At 45.6% G+C, this 16,120-nt stretch overlaps 17 protein-coding genes across 19 annotated transcripts; all 17 read left to right on the top strand.

Moving 5' to 3' along the window:
- Positions 1-12: 12 nt before the first annotated feature.
- RB195_022610 (uncharacterized protein) lies at positions 13-558 on the top strand (the record flags this gene model as incomplete). Its single annotated transcript, XM_064209787.1, has 1 exon — positions 13-558. One exon carries the CDS (start codon positions 13-15, stop codon positions 556-558), a length of 546 nt encoding a protein of 181 aa, XP_064065668.1.
- Positions 559-608: 50 nt separating this feature from the next.
- RB195_022609 (uncharacterized protein) lies at positions 609-842 on the top strand (the record flags this gene model as incomplete). The annotated part of the gene is made up of 1 exon (XM_064209786.1): positions 609-842. The coding sequence occupies one exon, from the start codon at positions 609-611 to the stop codon at positions 840-842; it is 234 nt and encodes a 77-aa protein (XP_064065667.1).
- Positions 843-1,734: 892 nt separating this feature from the next.
- Positions 1,735-2,103, top strand: RB195_022608 (uncharacterized protein; the record flags this gene model as incomplete). Its single annotated transcript, XM_064209785.1, has 1 exon — positions 1,735-2,103. One exon carries the CDS (start codon positions 1,735-1,737, stop codon positions 2,101-2,103), a length of 369 nt encoding a protein of 122 aa, XP_064065666.1.
- RB195_022607 (uncharacterized protein) lies at positions 2,100-2,831 on the top strand (the record flags this gene model as incomplete). 2 transcript variants are annotated; one of them, XM_064209783.1, is made up of 1 exon in its annotated part: positions 2,100-2,831. In XM_064209783.1, one exon carries the CDS (start codon positions 2,100-2,102, stop codon positions 2,829-2,831), a length of 732 nt encoding a protein of 243 aa, XP_064065664.1. The 2 variants fall into 2 exon arrangements, with proteins under 2 accessions (XP_064065664.1, XP_064065665.1); XM_064209784.1 differs by having other exon boundaries at positions 2,154-2,831.
- Positions 2,832-3,101: 270 nt separating this feature from the next.
- Positions 3,102-3,923, top strand: RB195_022606 (uncharacterized protein; the record flags this gene model as incomplete). The annotated part of the gene is made up of 1 exon (XM_064209782.1): positions 3,102-3,923. One exon carries the CDS (start codon positions 3,102-3,104, stop codon positions 3,921-3,923), a length of 822 nt encoding a protein of 273 aa, XP_064065663.1.
- Positions 3,924-4,393: 470 nt separating this feature from the next.
- Positions 4,394-4,927, top strand: RB195_022605 (uncharacterized protein; the record flags this gene model as incomplete). 2 transcript variants are annotated; one of them, XM_064209780.1, is made up of 1 exon in its annotated part: positions 4,394-4,927. In XM_064209780.1, one exon carries the CDS (start codon positions 4,394-4,396, stop codon positions 4,925-4,927), a length of 534 nt encoding a protein of 177 aa, XP_064065661.1. The 2 variants fall into 2 exon arrangements, with proteins under 2 accessions (XP_064065661.1, XP_064065662.1); XM_064209781.1 differs by having other exon boundaries at positions 4,436-4,927.
- Positions 4,928-5,013: 86 nt separating this feature from the next.
- On the top strand, positions 5,014-5,394 carry RB195_022604 (uncharacterized protein; the record flags this gene model as incomplete). Its single annotated transcript, XM_064209779.1, has 1 exon — positions 5,014-5,394. One exon carries the CDS (start codon positions 5,014-5,016, stop codon positions 5,392-5,394), a length of 381 nt encoding a protein of 126 aa, XP_064065660.1.
- Positions 5,395-5,559: 165 nt separating this feature from the next.
- Positions 5,560-6,018, top strand: RB195_022603 (uncharacterized protein; the record flags this gene model as incomplete). Its single annotated transcript, XM_064209778.1, has 1 exon — positions 5,560-6,018. One exon carries the CDS (start codon positions 5,560-5,562, stop codon positions 6,016-6,018), a length of 459 nt encoding a protein of 152 aa, XP_064065659.1.
- A 273-nt stretch (positions 6,019-6,291) lies between these two features.
- On the top strand, positions 6,292-6,657 carry RB195_022602 (uncharacterized protein; the record flags this gene model as incomplete). The annotated part of the gene is made up of 1 exon (XM_064209777.1): positions 6,292-6,657. One exon carries the CDS (start codon positions 6,292-6,294, stop codon positions 6,655-6,657), a length of 366 nt encoding a protein of 121 aa, XP_064065658.1.
- An 88-nt stretch (positions 6,658-6,745) lies between these two features.
- Positions 6,746-7,024, top strand: RB195_022601 (uncharacterized protein; the record flags this gene model as incomplete). The annotated part of the gene is made up of 1 exon (XM_064209776.1): positions 6,746-7,024. The coding sequence occupies one exon, from the start codon at positions 6,746-6,748 to the stop codon at positions 7,022-7,024; it is 279 nt and encodes a 92-aa protein (XP_064065657.1).
- An 873-nt stretch (positions 7,025-7,897) lies between these two features.
- Positions 7,898-8,305, top strand: RB195_022600 (uncharacterized protein; the record flags this gene model as incomplete). Its single annotated transcript, XM_064209775.1, has 1 exon — positions 7,898-8,305. The coding sequence occupies one exon, from the start codon at positions 7,898-7,900 to the stop codon at positions 8,303-8,305; it is 408 nt and encodes a 135-aa protein (XP_064065656.1).
- A 1,005-nt stretch (positions 8,306-9,310) lies between these two features.
- RB195_022599 (uncharacterized protein) lies at positions 9,311-9,601 on the top strand (the record flags this gene model as incomplete). Its single annotated transcript, XM_064209774.1, has 1 exon — positions 9,311-9,601. The coding sequence occupies one exon, from the start codon at positions 9,311-9,313 to the stop codon at positions 9,599-9,601; it is 291 nt and encodes a 96-aa protein (XP_064065655.1).
- Positions 9,602-9,634: 33 nt separating this feature from the next.
- Positions 9,635-10,402, top strand: RB195_022598 (uncharacterized protein; the record flags this gene model as incomplete). The annotated part of the gene is made up of 1 exon (XM_064209773.1): positions 9,635-10,402. The coding sequence occupies one exon, from the start codon at positions 9,635-9,637 to the stop codon at positions 10,400-10,402; it is 768 nt and encodes a 255-aa protein (XP_064065654.1).
- A 271-nt stretch (positions 10,403-10,673) lies between these two features.
- RB195_022597 (uncharacterized protein) lies at positions 10,674-11,132 on the top strand (the record flags this gene model as incomplete). The annotated part of the gene is made up of 1 exon (XM_064209772.1): positions 10,674-11,132. One exon carries the CDS (start codon positions 10,674-10,676, stop codon positions 11,130-11,132), a length of 459 nt encoding a protein of 152 aa, XP_064065653.1.
- Positions 11,133-11,766: 634 nt separating this feature from the next.
- RB195_022596 (uncharacterized protein) lies at positions 11,767-12,057 on the top strand (the record flags this gene model as incomplete). Its single annotated transcript, XM_064209771.1, has 1 exon — positions 11,767-12,057. The coding sequence occupies one exon, from the start codon at positions 11,767-11,769 to the stop codon at positions 12,055-12,057; it is 291 nt and encodes a 96-aa protein (XP_064065652.1).
- Positions 12,058-12,090: 33 nt separating this feature from the next.
- RB195_022595 (uncharacterized protein) lies at positions 12,091-12,507 on the top strand (the record flags this gene model as incomplete). Its single annotated transcript, XM_064209770.1, has 1 exon — positions 12,091-12,507. One exon carries the CDS (start codon positions 12,091-12,093, stop codon positions 12,505-12,507), a length of 417 nt encoding a protein of 138 aa, XP_064065651.1.
- A 249-nt stretch (positions 12,508-12,756) lies between these two features.
- RB195_022594 (uncharacterized protein) lies at positions 12,757-13,326 on the top strand (the record flags this gene model as incomplete). The annotated part of the gene is made up of 1 exon (XM_064209769.1): positions 12,757-13,326. The coding sequence occupies one exon, from the start codon at positions 12,757-12,759 to the stop codon at positions 13,324-13,326; it is 570 nt and encodes a 189-aa protein (XP_064065650.1).
- Between the last annotated feature and the right edge of the window lie 2,794 nt (positions 13,327-16,120).

Below are 16,120 nucleotides of genomic sequence, written 5' to 3'. Positions count from 1 at the left end.
CTTCTCAATCGCATGACCAAAATCGATGGCTGGGGATCTTTGGAGGCCGAGGGAAAAATATTCATAATGACGAAGCCTCAACACGACGCTACCTTCTCAACGCATGAACAAAATCGATGGCTGGGGATCTTTGGAGGCCGAGGGAAAAATATTCATAATGATGAAGCCTCAACACGACGCTACCTTCTCACGCATGAACAAAATCGATGGCTGGGGATCTTTGGAGGCCGAGGGAAAAATATTCATAATGATGAAGCCTCAACACGACGCTACCTTCTCACGCATGAACAAAATCGATGGCTGGGGATCTTTGGAGGCCGAGGGAAAAATATTCATAATGATGAAGCCTCAACACGACGCTACCTTCTCACGCATGAACAAAGTCGATGGCTGGGGATCTTTGGAGGCCGAGGGAAAAATATTCATAATGATGAAGCCTCAACACGACGCTACCTTCTCACGCTGACCAAAATCGATGGCTGGGGATCTTTGGAGGCCGAGGGACAAATATTCATAATGATGAAGCCTCAACACGACGCTACCTTCTCAATCGCATGAACAAAATCGATGGCTGGGGATCTTTGGAGGCCGAGGGAAAAATATTCATAATGATGAAGCCTCAACACGACGCTACCTTCTTACGCATGAACAAAGTCGATGGCTGGGGATCTTTGGAGGCCGAGGGAAAAATATTCATAATGACGAAGCCTCAACACGACGCTACCTTCTCACGCATGAACAAAATCGATGGCTGGGGATCTTTGGAGGCCGAGGGAAAAATATTAATAATGATGAAGCCTCAACACGACGCTACCTTCTCAACGCATGAACAAAATCGATGACTGGGGATCTTTGGAGGCCGAGGGAAAAATATTCATAATGATGAAGCCTCAACACGACGCTCCCCCTCAACGCCTACCAAAATCGATGTCTGGGGATCATTGGAGGCCGAGGGAAAAATATTCATAATGATGAAGCCTCAACACGACGCTACCTTCTCACGCATGAACAAAATCGATGGCTGGGGATCTTTGGAGGCCGAGGGAAAAATATTAATAATGATTAAGCCTCAACACGACGCTACCTTCTCAATCGCATGACCAAAATCGATGGCTGGGGATCTTTGGAGGCCGAGGGAAAAATATTCATAATGATGAAGCCTCAACACGACGCTTCCCCTTCTCAACGCATACCAAAATCGATGACTGGGGATCTTTGGAGGCCGAGGGAAAAATATTCATAATGATTAAGCCTCAACACGACGCTACCTTCTCACGCATGAACAAAATCGATGGCTGGGGATCTTTGGAGGCCGAGGGAAAAATATTCATAATGATGAAGCCTCAACACGACGCTACCTTCTCACGCATGAACAAAATCGATGGCTGGGGATCTTTGGAGGCCGAGGGAAAAATATTAATAATGATGAAGCCTGAACACGACGCTACCTTCTCAATCGCATGACCAAAATCGATGGCTGGGGATCTTTGGAGGCCGAGGGAAAAATATTCATAATGATGAAGCCTCAACACGACGCTACCTTCTCAATCGCATGAACAAAATCGATGGCTGGGGATCTTTGGAGGCCGAGGGAAAAATATTAATAATGATGAAGCCTCAACACGACGCTACCTTCTCACGCATGAACAAAATCGATGGCTGGGGATCTTTGGAGGCCGAGGGAAAAATATTCATAATGATGAAGCCTCAACACGACGCTACCTTCTCAATCGCATGACCAAAATCGATGTCTGGGGATCTTTGGAGGCCGAGGGAAAAATATTAATAATGATGAAGCCTCAACACGACGCTACCTTCTCACGCATGAACAAAATCGATGGCTGGGGATCTTTGGAGGCCGAGGGAAAAATATTCATAATGATAAAGCCTCAACACGACGCTACCTTCTCATCGCATGAACAAAATCGATGGCTGGGGATCTTTGGAGGCCGAGGGAAAAATATTAATAATGATGAAGCCTCAACACGACGCTACCTTCTCAATCGCATGAACAAAATCGATGGCTGGGGATCTTTGGAGGCCGAGGGAAAAATATTCATAATGACGAAGCCTCAACACGACGCTCACCTCTCAATCGCATGAACAAAATCGATGACTGGGGATCTTTGGAGGCCGAGGGAAAAATATTCATAATGATGAAGCCTCAACACGACGCTACCTTCTCAACGCATGAACAAAATCGATGGCTGGGGATCTTTGGAGGCCGAGGGAAAAATATTCATAATGATGAAGCCTCAACACGACGCTACCTTCTCACGCATGAACAAAATCGATGGCTGGGGATCTTTGGAGGCCGAGGGAAAAATATTAATAATGATGAAGCCTCAACACGACGCTTCCCCCCCAATCGCCACCAAAATCGATGTCTGGGGATCATTGGAGGCCGAGGGAAAAATATTCATAATGATGAAGCCTCAACACGACGCTACCTTCTCACGCATGAACAAAATCGATGGCTGGGGATCTTTGGAGGCCGAGGGAAAAATATTCATAATGATGAAGCCTCAACACGACGCTACCTTCTCACGCATGAACAAAATCGATGGCTGGGGATCTTTGGAGGCCGAGGGAAAAATATTAATAATGATGAAGCCTCAACACGACGCTACCTTCTTACGCATCGCACCAAAATCGATGACTGGGGATCTTTGGAGGCCGAGGGAAAAATATTCATAATGATGAAGCCTCAACACGACGCTACCTTCTCACGCATCGCCAACAAAATCGATGACTGGGGATCTTTGGAGGCCGAGGGAAAAATATTCATAATGATGAAGCCTCAACACGACGCTACCTTCTCAATCGCATGAACAAAATCGATGGCTGGGGATCTTTGGAGGCCGAGGGAAAAATATTAATAATGATGAAGCCTCAACACGACGCTACCTTCTCAATCGCATGAACAAAATCGATGGCTGGGGATCTTTGGAGGCCGAGGGAAAAATATTCATAATGACGAAGCCTCAACACGACGCTACCTTCTCAACGCATGAACAAAATCGATGGCTGGGGATCTTTGGAGGCCGAGGGAAAAATATTCATAATGATAAAGCCTCAACACGACGCTACCTTCTCATCGCATGAACAAAATCGATGGCTGGGGATCTTTGGAGGCCGAGGGAAAAATATTCATAATGATGAAGCCTCAACACGACGCTACCTTCTCACGCATCGCCAACAAAATCGATGGCTGGGGATCTTTGGAGGCCGAGGGAAAAATATTCATAATGATGAAGCCTCAACACGACGCTACCTTCTCAACGCATGAACAAAATCGATGGCTGGGGATCTTTGGAGGCCGAGGGAAAAATATTAATAATGATGAAGCCTCAACACGACGCTACCTTCTCAATCGCATGAACAAAATCGATGGCTGGGGATCATTGGAGGCCGAGGGAAAAATATTCATAATGATGAAGCCTCAACACGACGCTACCTTCTCACGCATGAACAAAATCGATGGCTGGGGATCTTTGGAGGCCGAGGGAAAAATATTAATAATGATGAAGCCTCAACACGACGCTTCCCCCTCAATCGCCCCCAAAATCGATGACTGGGGATCTTTGGAGGCCGAGGGAAAAATATTCATAATGATGAAGCCTCAACACGACGCTACCTTCTCACGCTACAACAAAATCGATGTCTGGGGATCTTTGGAGGCCGAGGGAAAAATATTCATAATGATGAAGCCTCAACACGACGCTACCTTCTCACGCATGAACAAAATCGATGGCTGGGGATCTTTGGAGGCCGAGGGAAAAATATTCATAACGATAAAGCCTCAACACGACGCTACCTTCTCACGCATGAACAAAATCGATGGCTGGGGATCTTTGGAGGCCGAGGGAAAAATATTAATAATGATGAAGCCTGAACACGACGCTACCTTCTCACTCGCATGAACAAAATCGATGGCTGGGGATCTTTGGAGGCCGAGGGAAAAATATTCATAATGATGAAGCCTCAACACGACGCTACCTTCTCAACGCATGAACAAAATCGATGGCTGGGGATCTTTGGAGGCCGAGGGAAAAATATTCATAATGATGAAGCCTCAACACGACGCTACCTTCCTCACGCATCGAACAAAATCGATGGCTGGGGATCTTTGGAGGCCGAGGGAAAAATATTCATAATGATGAAGCCTCAACACGACGCTACCTTCTCAATCGCATGAACAAAATCGATGGCTGGGGATCTTTGGAGGCCGAGGGAAAAATATTAATAATGATGAAGCCTCAACACGACGCTACCTTCTCAATCGCATGAACAAAATCGATGGCTGGGGATCTTTGGAGGCCGAGGGAAAAATATTCATAATGATGAAGCCTCAACACGACGCTACCTCCCTCACGCATCGCCAACAAAATCGATGACTGGGGATCTTTGGAGGCCGAGGGGAAAAATATTCATAATGATGAAGCCTCAACACGACGCTACCTTCTCACGCATGAACAAAATCGATGGCTGGGGATCTTTGGAGGCCGAGGGAAAAATATTCATAATGATGAAGCCTCAACACGACGCTACCTTCTCACGCATGAACAAAATCGATGGCTGGGGATCTTTGGAGGCCGAGGGAAAAATATTAATAATGATGAAGCCTCAACACGACGCTTCCCCCTCAATCGCCCCCAAAATCGATGACTGGGGATCTTTGGAGGCCGAGGGAAAAATATTCATAATGACGAAGCCTCAACACGACGCTACCTTCTCACGCATGAACAAAATCGATGTCTGGGGATCTTTGGAGGCCGAGGGAAAAATATTCATAATGATGAAGCCTCAACACGACGCTACCTTCTCACGCATGAACAAAATCGATGGCTGGGGATCTTTGGAGGCCGAGGGAAAAATATTCATAATGATGAAGCCTCAACACGACGCTACCTTCTCAATCGCATGAACAAAATCGATGTCTGGGGATCTTTGGAGGCCGAGGGAAAAATATTAATAATGATGAAGCCTGAACACGACGCTACCTTCTTACGCATGAACAAAGTCGATGGCTGGGGATCTTTGGAGGCCGAGGGAAAAATATTCATAATGACGAAGCCTCAACACGACGCTACCTTCTCACGCATGAACAAAATCGATGGCTGGGGATCTTTGGAGGCCGAGGGAAAAATATTCATAATGATGAAGCCTCAACACGACGCTACCTTCTCACGCATGAACAAAATCGATGGCTGGGGATCATTGGAGGCCGAGGGAAAAATATTCATAATGATGAAGCCTCAACACGACGCTACCTTCTCACGCATGAACAAAATCGATGGCTGGGGATCTTTGGAGGCCGGGGGAAAAATATTCATAACGATGAAGCCTCAACACGACCCCCTTCCCCTCACGCATCGCCCACAAAATCGATGACTGGGGATCTTTGGAGGCCGAGGGAAAAATATTCATAATGATGAAGCCTCAACACGACGCTACCTTCTCAACGCATGAACAAAATCGATGGCTGGGGATCTTTGGAGGCCGAGGGAAAAATATTAATAATGATGAAGCCTCAACACGACGCTACCTTCTCAACGCATGAACAAAATCGATGGCTGGGGATCTTTGGAGGCCGAGGGAAAAATATTCATAATGATAAAGCCTCAACACGACGCTACCTTCTCACGCATGAACAAAATCGATGGCTGGGGATCTTTGGAGGCCGAGGGAAAAATATTAATAATGATGAAGCCTCAACACGACGCTTCCCCCTCAATCGCCCCCAAAATCGATGACTGGGGATCTTTGGAGGCCGAGGGAAAAATATTAATAATGATGAAGCCTCAACACGACGCTACCTTCTTATCGCATGAACAAAATCGATGGCTGGGGATCTTTGGAGGCCGAGGGAAAAATATTAATAATGATGAAGCCTCAACACGACGCTACCTTCTCAATCGCATGAACAAAATCGATGGACTGGGGATCTTTGGAGGCCGAGGGAAAAATATTCATAATGATGAAGCCTCAACACGACGCTACCTTCTCATCGCATGAACAAAATCGATGGCTGGGGATCTTTGGAGGCCGAGGGAAAAATATTCATAATGATGAAGCCTCAACACGACGCTACCTTCTCACGCATGAACAAAATCGATGGCTGGGGATCTTTGGAGGCCGAGGGAAAAATATTCATAATGATGAAGCCTCAACACGACGCTTCACCTTCAATCGCCCCATGAACAAAATCGATGGCTGGGGATCTTTGGAGGCCGAGGGAAAAATATTCATAATGATGAAGCCTCAACACGACGCTACCTTCTCAATCGCATGAACAAAATCGATGGCTGGGGATCTTTGGAGGCCGAGGGAAAAATATTCATAACGATAAAGCCTCAACACGACGCTACCTTCTCACGCATGAACAAAATCGATGGCTGGGGATCTTTGGAGGCCGAGGGAAAAATATTCATAATGATGAAGCCTCAACACGACGCTTCCCCCTCAATAGCCCATAAAATCAATGACTGGGGATCTTTGGAGGCCGAGGGAAAAATATTCATAATGACGAAGCCTCAACACGACGCTACCTTCTCACGCATGAACAAAATCGATGGCTGGGGATCTTTCGAGGCCGAGGGAAAAATATTAATAATGATGAAGCCTCAACACGACGCTACCTTCTCAATCGCATGACCAAAATCGATGGCTGGGGATCTTTGGAGGCCGAGGGAAAAATATTCATAATGATGAAGCCTCAACACGACGCTACCTTCTCAATCGCATGAACAAAATCGATGGCTGGGGATCTTTGGAGGCCGAGGGAAAAATATTCATAATGATGAAGCCTCAACACGACGCTACCTTCTCACGCATGAACAAAATCGATGGCTGGGGATCTTTGGAGGCCGAGGGAAAAATATTCATAAAGATGAAGCCTCAACACGACGCTTCCTTCTCAATCGCCATGCCCAAAATCGATGGCTGGGGATCTTTGGAGGCCGAGGGAAAAATATTAATAATGATGAAGCCTCAACACGACGCTACCTTCTCAATCGCATGAACAAAATCGATGGCTGGGGATCTTTGGAGGCCGAGGGAAAAATATTCATAATGACGAAGCCTCAACACGACGCTTCCTTCTCAATCGCATGAACAAAATCGATGGCTGGGGATCTTTGGAGGCCGAGGGAAAAATATTAATAATGATGAAGCCTCAACACGACGCTACCTTCTCAATCGCATGAACAAAATCGATGGCTGGGGATCTTTGGAGGCCGAGGGAAAAATATTCATAATGATGAAGCCTCAACACGACGCTACCTTCTCAACGCATGAACAAAATCGATGGCTGGGGATCTTTGGAGGCCGAGGGAAAAATATTCATAATGATGAAGCCTCAACACGACGCTTCTTCCCTCACGCATCGCCCACAAAATCGATGACTGGGGATCTTTGGAGGCCGAGGGAAAAATATTCATAATGATGAAGCCTCAACACGACGCTACCTTCTCACGCATGAACAAAATCGATGGCTGGGGATCTTTGGAGGCCGAGGGAAAAATATTCATAATGATAAAGCCTCAACACGACGCTACCTTCTCAATCGCATGAACAAAATCGATGGCTGGGGATCTTTGGAGGCCGAGGGAAAAATATTCATAATGATAAAGCCTCAACACGACGCTTCTCCCTCAATCTCCCCCAAAATCGATGACTGGGGATCTTTGGAGGCCGAGGGAAAAATATTAATAATGATGAAGCCTGAACACGACGCTACCTACTCAACGCATGAACAAAGTCGATGGCTGGGGATCTTTGGAGGCCGAGGGAAAAATATTAATAATGATGAAGCCTCAACACGACGCTACCTTCTCAACGCATCAACAAAATCGATGACTGGGGATCTTTGGAGGCCGAGGGAAAAATATTAATAATGATGAAGCCTCAACACGACGCTACCTTCTCAATCACCCATGAACAAAATCGATGGCTGGGGATCTTTGGAGGCCGAGGGAAAAATATTCATAATGATGAAGCCTCAACACGACGCTACCTTCTCAATCGCATGAACAAAATCGATGGCTGGGGATCTTTGGAGGCCGAGGGAAAAATATTAATAATGATAAAGCCTCAACACGACGCTACCTTCTCACGCATGAACAAAATCGATGGCTGGGGATCTTTGGAGGCCGAGGGAAAAATATTAATAATGATTAAGCCTCAACACGACGCTACCACCTCAATATCCCATAAAATCAATGACTGGGGATCTTTGGAGGCCGAGGGAAAAATATTCATAATGATGAAGCCTCAACACGACGCTACCTTCTCAATCGCATGAACAAAATCGATGGCTGGGGATCTTTGGAGGCCGAGGGAAAAATATTCATAATGATGAAGCCTCAACACGACGCTACCTTCTCAATCGCATGAACAAAATCGATGGCTGGGGATCTTTGGAGGCCGAGGGAAAAATATTAATAATGATGAAGCCTCAACACGACGCTACCTCCTCAATCGCATCAACAAAATCGATGGCTGGGGATCTTTGGAGGCCGAGGGAAAAATATTCATAATGATGAAGCCTCAACACGACGCTACCTTCTCAATCGCATGAACAAAATCGATGGCTGGGGATCTTTGGAGGCCGAGGGAAAAATATTCATAATGATGAAGCCTCAACACGACGCTACCTTCTCAATCGCATGAACAAAATCGATGGCTGGGGATCTTTGGAGGCCGAGGGAAAAATATTAATAATGATGAAGCCTCAACACGACGCTACCTTCTCAATCGCATGAACAAAATCGATGGCTGGGGATCTTTGGAGGCCGAGGGAAAAATATTCATAATGATAAAGCCTCAACACGACGCTACCTTCTCAATCGCATGAACAAAATCGATGGCTGGGGATCTTTGGAGGCCGAGGGAAAAATATTAATAATGATCAAGCCTCAACACGACGCTACCCCCTCAATCGCATGAACAAAATCGATGGCTGGGGATCTTTGGAGGCCGAGGGAAAAATATTCATAATGATGAAGCCTCAACACGACGCTACCTTCTCAACGCATGAACAAAATCGATGGCTGGGGATCTTTGGAGGCCGAGGGAAAAATATTAATAATGATGAAGCCTCAACACGACGCTACCTTCTCAAGCATCAACAAAATCGATGGCTGGGGATCTTTGGAGGCCGAGGGAAAAATATTAATAATGATGAAGCCTGAACACGACGCTACCTTCTCAATCGCATGAACAAAATCGATGGCTGGGGATCTTTGGAGGCCGAGGGAAAAATATTCATAATGATGAAGCCTCAACACGACGCTACCTTCTCAATCGCATGAACAAAATCGATGGCTGGGGATCTTTGGAGGCCGAGGGAAAAATATTCATAATGATGAAGCCTCAACACGACGCTACCTTCTCACGCATGAACAAAATCGATGGCTGGGGATCTTTGGAGGCCGAGGGAAAAATATTCATAACGATAAAGCCTCAACACGACGCTACCTTCTCACGCATGAACAAAATCGATGGCTGGGGATCTTTCGAGGCCGAGGGAAAAATATTAATAATGATTAAGCCTCAACACGACGCTTCCCCCTCAATCGCCCCCAAAATCGATGACTGAGGATCTCTGGAGGCCGAGGGAAAAATATTCATAATGACGAAGGTTCAACACAACGCTTCCCCCCCAATCGCCACCAAAATCGATGTCTGGGGATCATTGGAGGCCGAGGGAAAAATATTCATAATGATGAAGCCTCAACACGACGCTACCTTCTCACGCATGAACAAAATCGATGGCTGGGGATCTTTGGAGGCCGAGGGAAAAATATTCATAACGATAAAGCCTCAACACGACGCTACCTTCTCACGCATGAACAAAATCGATGGCTGGGGATCTTTGGAGGCCGAGGGAAAAATATTAATAATGATGAAGCCTGAACACGAGGCTACCTTCTCACGCATGAACAAAATCGATGGCTGGGGATCTTTCGAGGCCGAGGGAAAAATATTCATAATGACGAAGCCTCAACACGACGCTACCAACTCAATCATGAACAAAATCGATGTCTGGGGATCTTTGGAGGCCGAGGGAAAAATATTAATAATGATGAAGCCTCAACACGACGCTACCTTCTCAATCGCCATGAACAAAATCGATGGCTGGGGATCTTTGGAGGCCGAGGGAAAAATATTCATAATGATGAAGCCTCAACACGACGCTACCTTCTCAACGCATGAACAAAATCGATGGCTGGGGATCTTTGGAGGCCGAGGGAAAAATATTAATAATGATGAAGCCTCAACACGACGCTTCCTCCTCAATCGCATGAACAAAATCGATGGCTGGGGATCTTTGGAGGCCGAGGGAAAAATATTCATAATGATGAAGCCTCAACACGACGCTACCTTCTCAATCGCATGAACAAAATCGATGGCTGGGGATCTTTGGAGGCCGAGGGAAAAATATTAATAATGATGAAGCCTCAACACGACGCTACCAACTCAATCGCCAACAAAATCGATGGCTGGGGATCTTTGGAGGCCGAGGGAAAAATATTCATAATGATGAAGCCTCAACACGACGCTACCTTCTCACGCATCGCCAACAAAATCGATGACTGGGGATCTTTGGAGGCCGAGGGAAAAATATTAATAATGATGAAGCCTCAACACGACGCTACCTTCTCAATCGCATGAACAAAATCGATGGCTGGGGATCTTTGGAGGCCGAGGGAAAAATATTCATAATGATGAAGCCTCAACACGACGCTACCTTCTCACGCATGAACAAAATCGATGGCTGGGGATCTTTGGAGGCCGAGGGAAAAATATTAATAATGATGAAGCCTGAACACGACGCTTCCCCCTCAACAGCCCATAAAATCAATAACTGGGGATCTTTGGAGGCCGAGGGAAAAATATTCATAATGATAGAGCCTCAACACGACGCTACCTTCTCACGCATGAACAAAATCGATGGCTGGGGATCTTTGGAGGCCGAGGGAAAAATATTCATAATGATGAAGCCTCAACACGACGCTACCTTCTCAATCGCCATGAACAAAATCGATGGCTGGGGATCTTTGGAGGCCGAGGGAAAAATATTAATAATGATGAAGCCTCAACACGACGCTACCTTCTCAATCGCATGAACAAAGTCGATGGCTGGGGATCTTTGGAGGCCGAGGGAAAAATATTCATAATGACGAAGCCTCAACACGACGCTTCCCCCTCAATCGCATGAACAAAATCGATGGCTGGGGATCTTTGGAGGCCGAGGGAAAAATATTCATAACGATAAAGCCTCAACACGACGCTACCTTCTCACGCATGAACAAAATCGATGGCTGGGGATCTTTCGAGGCCGAGGGAAAAATATTAATAATGATTAAGCCTCAACACGACGCTTCTCCCTCAATCGCCCCCAAAATCGATGACTGAGGATCTTTGGAGGCCGAGGGAAAAATATTCATAATGACGAAGCCTCAACACGACGCTACCTTCTCACGCATGAACAAAATCGATGGCTGGGGATCTTTGGAGGCCGAGGGAAAAATATTAATAATGATGAAGCCTCAACACGACGCTACCTCCTCAATCGCATGAACAAAATCGATGGCTGGGGATCTTTGGAGGCCGAGGGAAAAATATTCATAATGATGAAGCCTCAACACGACGCTACCTTCTCAATCGCATGAACAAAATCGATGGCTGGGGATCTTTGGAGGCCGAGGGAAAAATATTAATAATGATGAAGCCTCAACACGACGCTACCTTCTCAAACGCATGAACAAAATCGATGGCTGGGGATCTTTGGAGGCCGAGGGAAAAATATTAATAATGATGAAGCCTCAACACGACGCTACCTTCTCACGCATGAACAAAATCGATGGCTGGGGATCTTTCGAGGCCGAGGGAAAAATATTAATAATGATTAAGCCTCAACACGACGCTTCTCCCTCAATCGCCCCCAAAATCGATGACTGGGGATCTTTGGAGGCCGAGGGAAAAATATTCATAATGACGAAGCCTCAACACGACGCTTCTCCCTCAATCGCCCCCAAAATCGATGACTGAGGATCTTTGGAGGCCGAGGGAAAAATATTCATAATGATGAAGCCTGAACACGACGCTACCTTCTCACGCATGAACAAAATCGATGGCTGGGGATCTTTCGAGGCCGAGGGAAAAATATTCATAATGATGAAGCCTCAACACGACGCTTCCCCCTCAACCGCCCCCAAAATCGATGACTGGGGATCTTTGGAGGCCGAGGGAAAAATATTAATAATGATGAAGCCTGAACACGACGCTACCTTCTTACGCATGAACAAAGTCGATGGCTGGGGATCTTTGGAGGCCGAGGGAAAAATATTCATAACGATAAAGCCTCAACACGACGCTACCTTCTCACGCATGAACAAAATCGATGGCTGGGGATCTTTGGAGGCCGAGGGAAAAATATTAATAATGATGAAGCCTCAACACGACGCTTCCCCCTCAATCGCCCCCAAAATCGATGACTGAGGATCTCTGGAGGCCGAGGGAAAAATATTCATAATGACGAAGGTTCAACACAACGCTACCTTCTCACGCATGAACAAAATCGATGGCTGGGGATCTTTGGAGGCCGAGGGAAAAATATTCATAATGATAAAGCCTCAACACGACGCTTCTCCCTCAATCGCCCCCAAAATCGATGACTGAGGATCTTTGGAGGCCGAGGGAAAAATATTAATAATGATGAAGCCTGAACACGACGCTACCTTCTCACGCATGAACAAAGTCGATGGCTGGGGATCTTTGGAGGCCGAGGGAAAAATATTCATAATGATGAAGCCTCAACACGACGCTTCCCCCTCAATCGCCCCCAAAATCGATGACTGGGGATCTTTGGAGGCCGAGGGAAAAATATTAATAATGATGAAGCCTCAACACGACGCTACCTTCTCACGCATGAACAAAATCGATGGCTGGGGATCTTTGGAGGCCGAGGGAAAAATATTAATAATGATGAAGCCTCAACACGACGCTTCCCCCTCAATCGCCCCCAAAATCGATGTCTGGGGATCTTTGGAGGCCGAGGGAAAAATATTTATAATGACAAAGCCTCAACACGACGCTTCCCCCCCAATCGCCACCAAAATCGATGGCTGGGGATCTTTTGAGGCCGAGGGAAATATATTAATAACGATGCAGCCTCAACACAACGCTACCCTCTCAACCGTGCCCAAAGTCGATGTCTGCGGATCTTTGGAGGACGAGGAAAAAATATTCATAATGATGAGGCCTCAACACAACGCTACCCTCTCAATCGCGCCCAAAATGGCTGAATACTCTTGTTGAGGGAGCCGGAAAACAGATGTTGTATTGAGGAGGAATCCTCAAAACGGCGCTACGCCCTCATCGTGTCCAAAATCGATGTGTGGATTCCTTAGAGGCCGAGGAAGGAATGTCTGTGTAAGGACGAAACCACAGCAACGTTGCGCACTAAATGTTTGGAAAAATCTTTGAATGAGCTCTTTGTTTTGGATCGGTTTGTTTGAAATAACTCTGTTCTTCGAAAACCTAGTTATACAGTAAACTGCTTAAGTAAGTATATACAGATGATAGCTGATAGGTTTGTGAATAGCGCCTCTGGTTCAAGAAAATCGCTGTTTATTGCACCTCAGAAACTCGATTTTTCTAAATCAAAATGTTTAAATAAAGACTTATCAATAATAACTGAATTGGCCTGTAAGAATGCGCAGCTTTTCCAGTAGGAGGAGGAGAGCACTCTATCGTTGGCTTGCTCTACCCCGTGACTCTCGCATCATGTCTCTGACTGTCTAACGGAAGAATTTACACCTGAGTGTGCTCCATACCCCTATTTAGGAAAAGCTTTCCGTGATGTTATGGTAGATAGTGAACTGAGGATTGTTTTGGTATACAGCACCTACCTGTTCTTTTCAAATAAGCAGAAAAAAAAAGCAGAAATTGCACTCAAACGTTGACGTCTTCTGTAGATTGAGGCTCATTTATTTCACATTAAAAGGCAATATAAACAGGCAGGTTTGATATAGAAACACTTTTCCTCTATTTATATATCCCGTTTGCTTTTTGTCAGCTTCTCTAGGAACAAGGTTATGGGCTCAAAACTGAAACCACTCGTTTTTTCATGCCCAACTTTGTGCTCCAATTCCTCGGCGGAAACCATACTGGATGGATTACGTATTGTGTTGTGCCTATTTGCAATGTTCTCGTTTATTCGAAGAAACTCCTCAATTTCTAGTAATTCTTCCTTTAAAGGGAGTTGTCGGCTGTTTAATTCCGCGAATTTTCGCAAGTAGTGACCAGCGCGCTCTAACTCCACATCCCCGCTCTATTGGTTAAGACTCATTGGAACCATGACTTCTTTGTTTTGCACTACTGCACCATATATCCCAACACTTCCCTTAGCCTATCTTTTTCTTTCCTTCTCGTTCTTTCCGTGGCAACAAGACATGTTAGGTGAGAGGGGCCACTTCATCAACCATACTGAACTGAAGGGGGACGGAACACGAGCTCCGACTATTGCATGGGTGCTCGAAAAAAAAAGTTCATTTGGTGAGAATTTTAGATTTCTTGGAGATAATGTCTAGACAAAAGTCGCTCTTAGTAAATCACCATACAAAATGTCATGTAGTACTAAGTGCATTGTGTTTAATTGGTTCAATAATTTAGACAATTCTCATCGTTCCTCTTTCCCTGTAATTTTGTTCCCTTTCTTTCCTGCGTCTGTATGGCCAGAATCCATCCAGGACGGTTGTCTGCACCACCATGACTGGAGCGAGGCAATGCATGTTTGCCTCTTCTCGGGCGTCTACGCCGGATGCGTAATGTCTCGCAAGCATTCGAAGAATAGTCTACGGGAACCCCTTTCCGTTCCCCTCGCCTTCTCACTTTCTCTATACATTATAAAGCAACGTTCGACAACGTACTTCCTACAAAAAAAAGAATGCAACTCCAAAAAACGTTTCCTTCATTAAACATGGCCTGGCAAACGGTGTACTTTAGTATCTACTAAGTTCATATGAAATGACATGACAAACCTTACACATGTGCATAGTTGCCAGGTCGACTAAACAGACTATATCTTTCTTCCGTTTTTGGAGTAACGTGAAAGGCTCGCATCAAACCGGCTAAAGCAACTACGGCTACAACGGTAACCATATATACTTCATTCAGAACAAAAAAAAAAGACTCATAAGACGTACACAGCAAATAAAAAGAACAGAGGAAGGACATTAGAAACTATGGATATTTATTTGATGAAGACTAGCAATAAATATCATACAATTCCAGTGAATATTGTTCCAACGTACTAATTATAAATATGATAGAGTCGTTTGATAAGCTCTCGTCAAATATCAAAGAGGTGGTGACACAATTCATTTGGTGATGCTGTGAATGGAAAGCTCCTCCCTTAAAGGCATCACCCCACGAATCTGAGGTGGTGCAGATTTCAGGTGGAGTATTCGTATACGGGATGGGAGACTACGGAGGGAGGGTGATTCCGTCCATTTCTTCCTAATTGCTGTAAAAAAACGGCCCGGAAGATACAGCTTCATTCGTTTTGGCGCACCATTTTGTACAAGAGGTTCGATTGGAGCGCGCCAGTCTTGTGCGGCGCCGCATCTTCCGGGCCGTTTTTTACGGCAATTAGCAAGAAATGGACGGAATCACCTCCTTCTCCGTAGTCTCCCATCCCATATACGAATACTCCACCTGAAATCTGCACCACCTCAGATTCGTGGTACGCTGCCTTTAAAACCGTTTCCAGCCAAATTTCGGCCAGAAGCGACACACAATTCAGATTGCTAGTCGTTTAAAGCTAAAAATGCTCTTCAATCGAAACAACGCGCTTTCCCACAGGTATCAATGGCAAAAGCAGGTTGAAATTTCAACTATTTGCTTGGCCAGCCTTATTCTCCGGATTAAGCTCATATGGCAACTTCTTCCTGTTCAAAAAGTTGAAGTCTTAGCTCGGTAAAAAGCCCTTGTCGATTAAAAACTAGATGGTATCTGTAAGAATTAATAACAATCGATCAAATCTACTACAAATTTGAAGTCCCCAACAAGGTGGTTGTCTCTCCAAAAACTTATCAAACGACCGTCATGG

The sequence above is a fragment of the Necator americanus genome, chromosome X (genome assembly GCF_031761385.1).
Source record: "Necator americanus strain Aroian chromosome X, whole genome shotgun sequence".
In the NCBI taxonomy this organism is placed as follows: Eukaryota; Metazoa; Nematoda; class Chromadorea; order Rhabditida; family Ancylostomatidae; genus Necator; species Necator americanus.
Note: the sequence above shows the minus strand (reverse complement) of the source record. Positions and strands in the feature narration are given on the sequence as shown.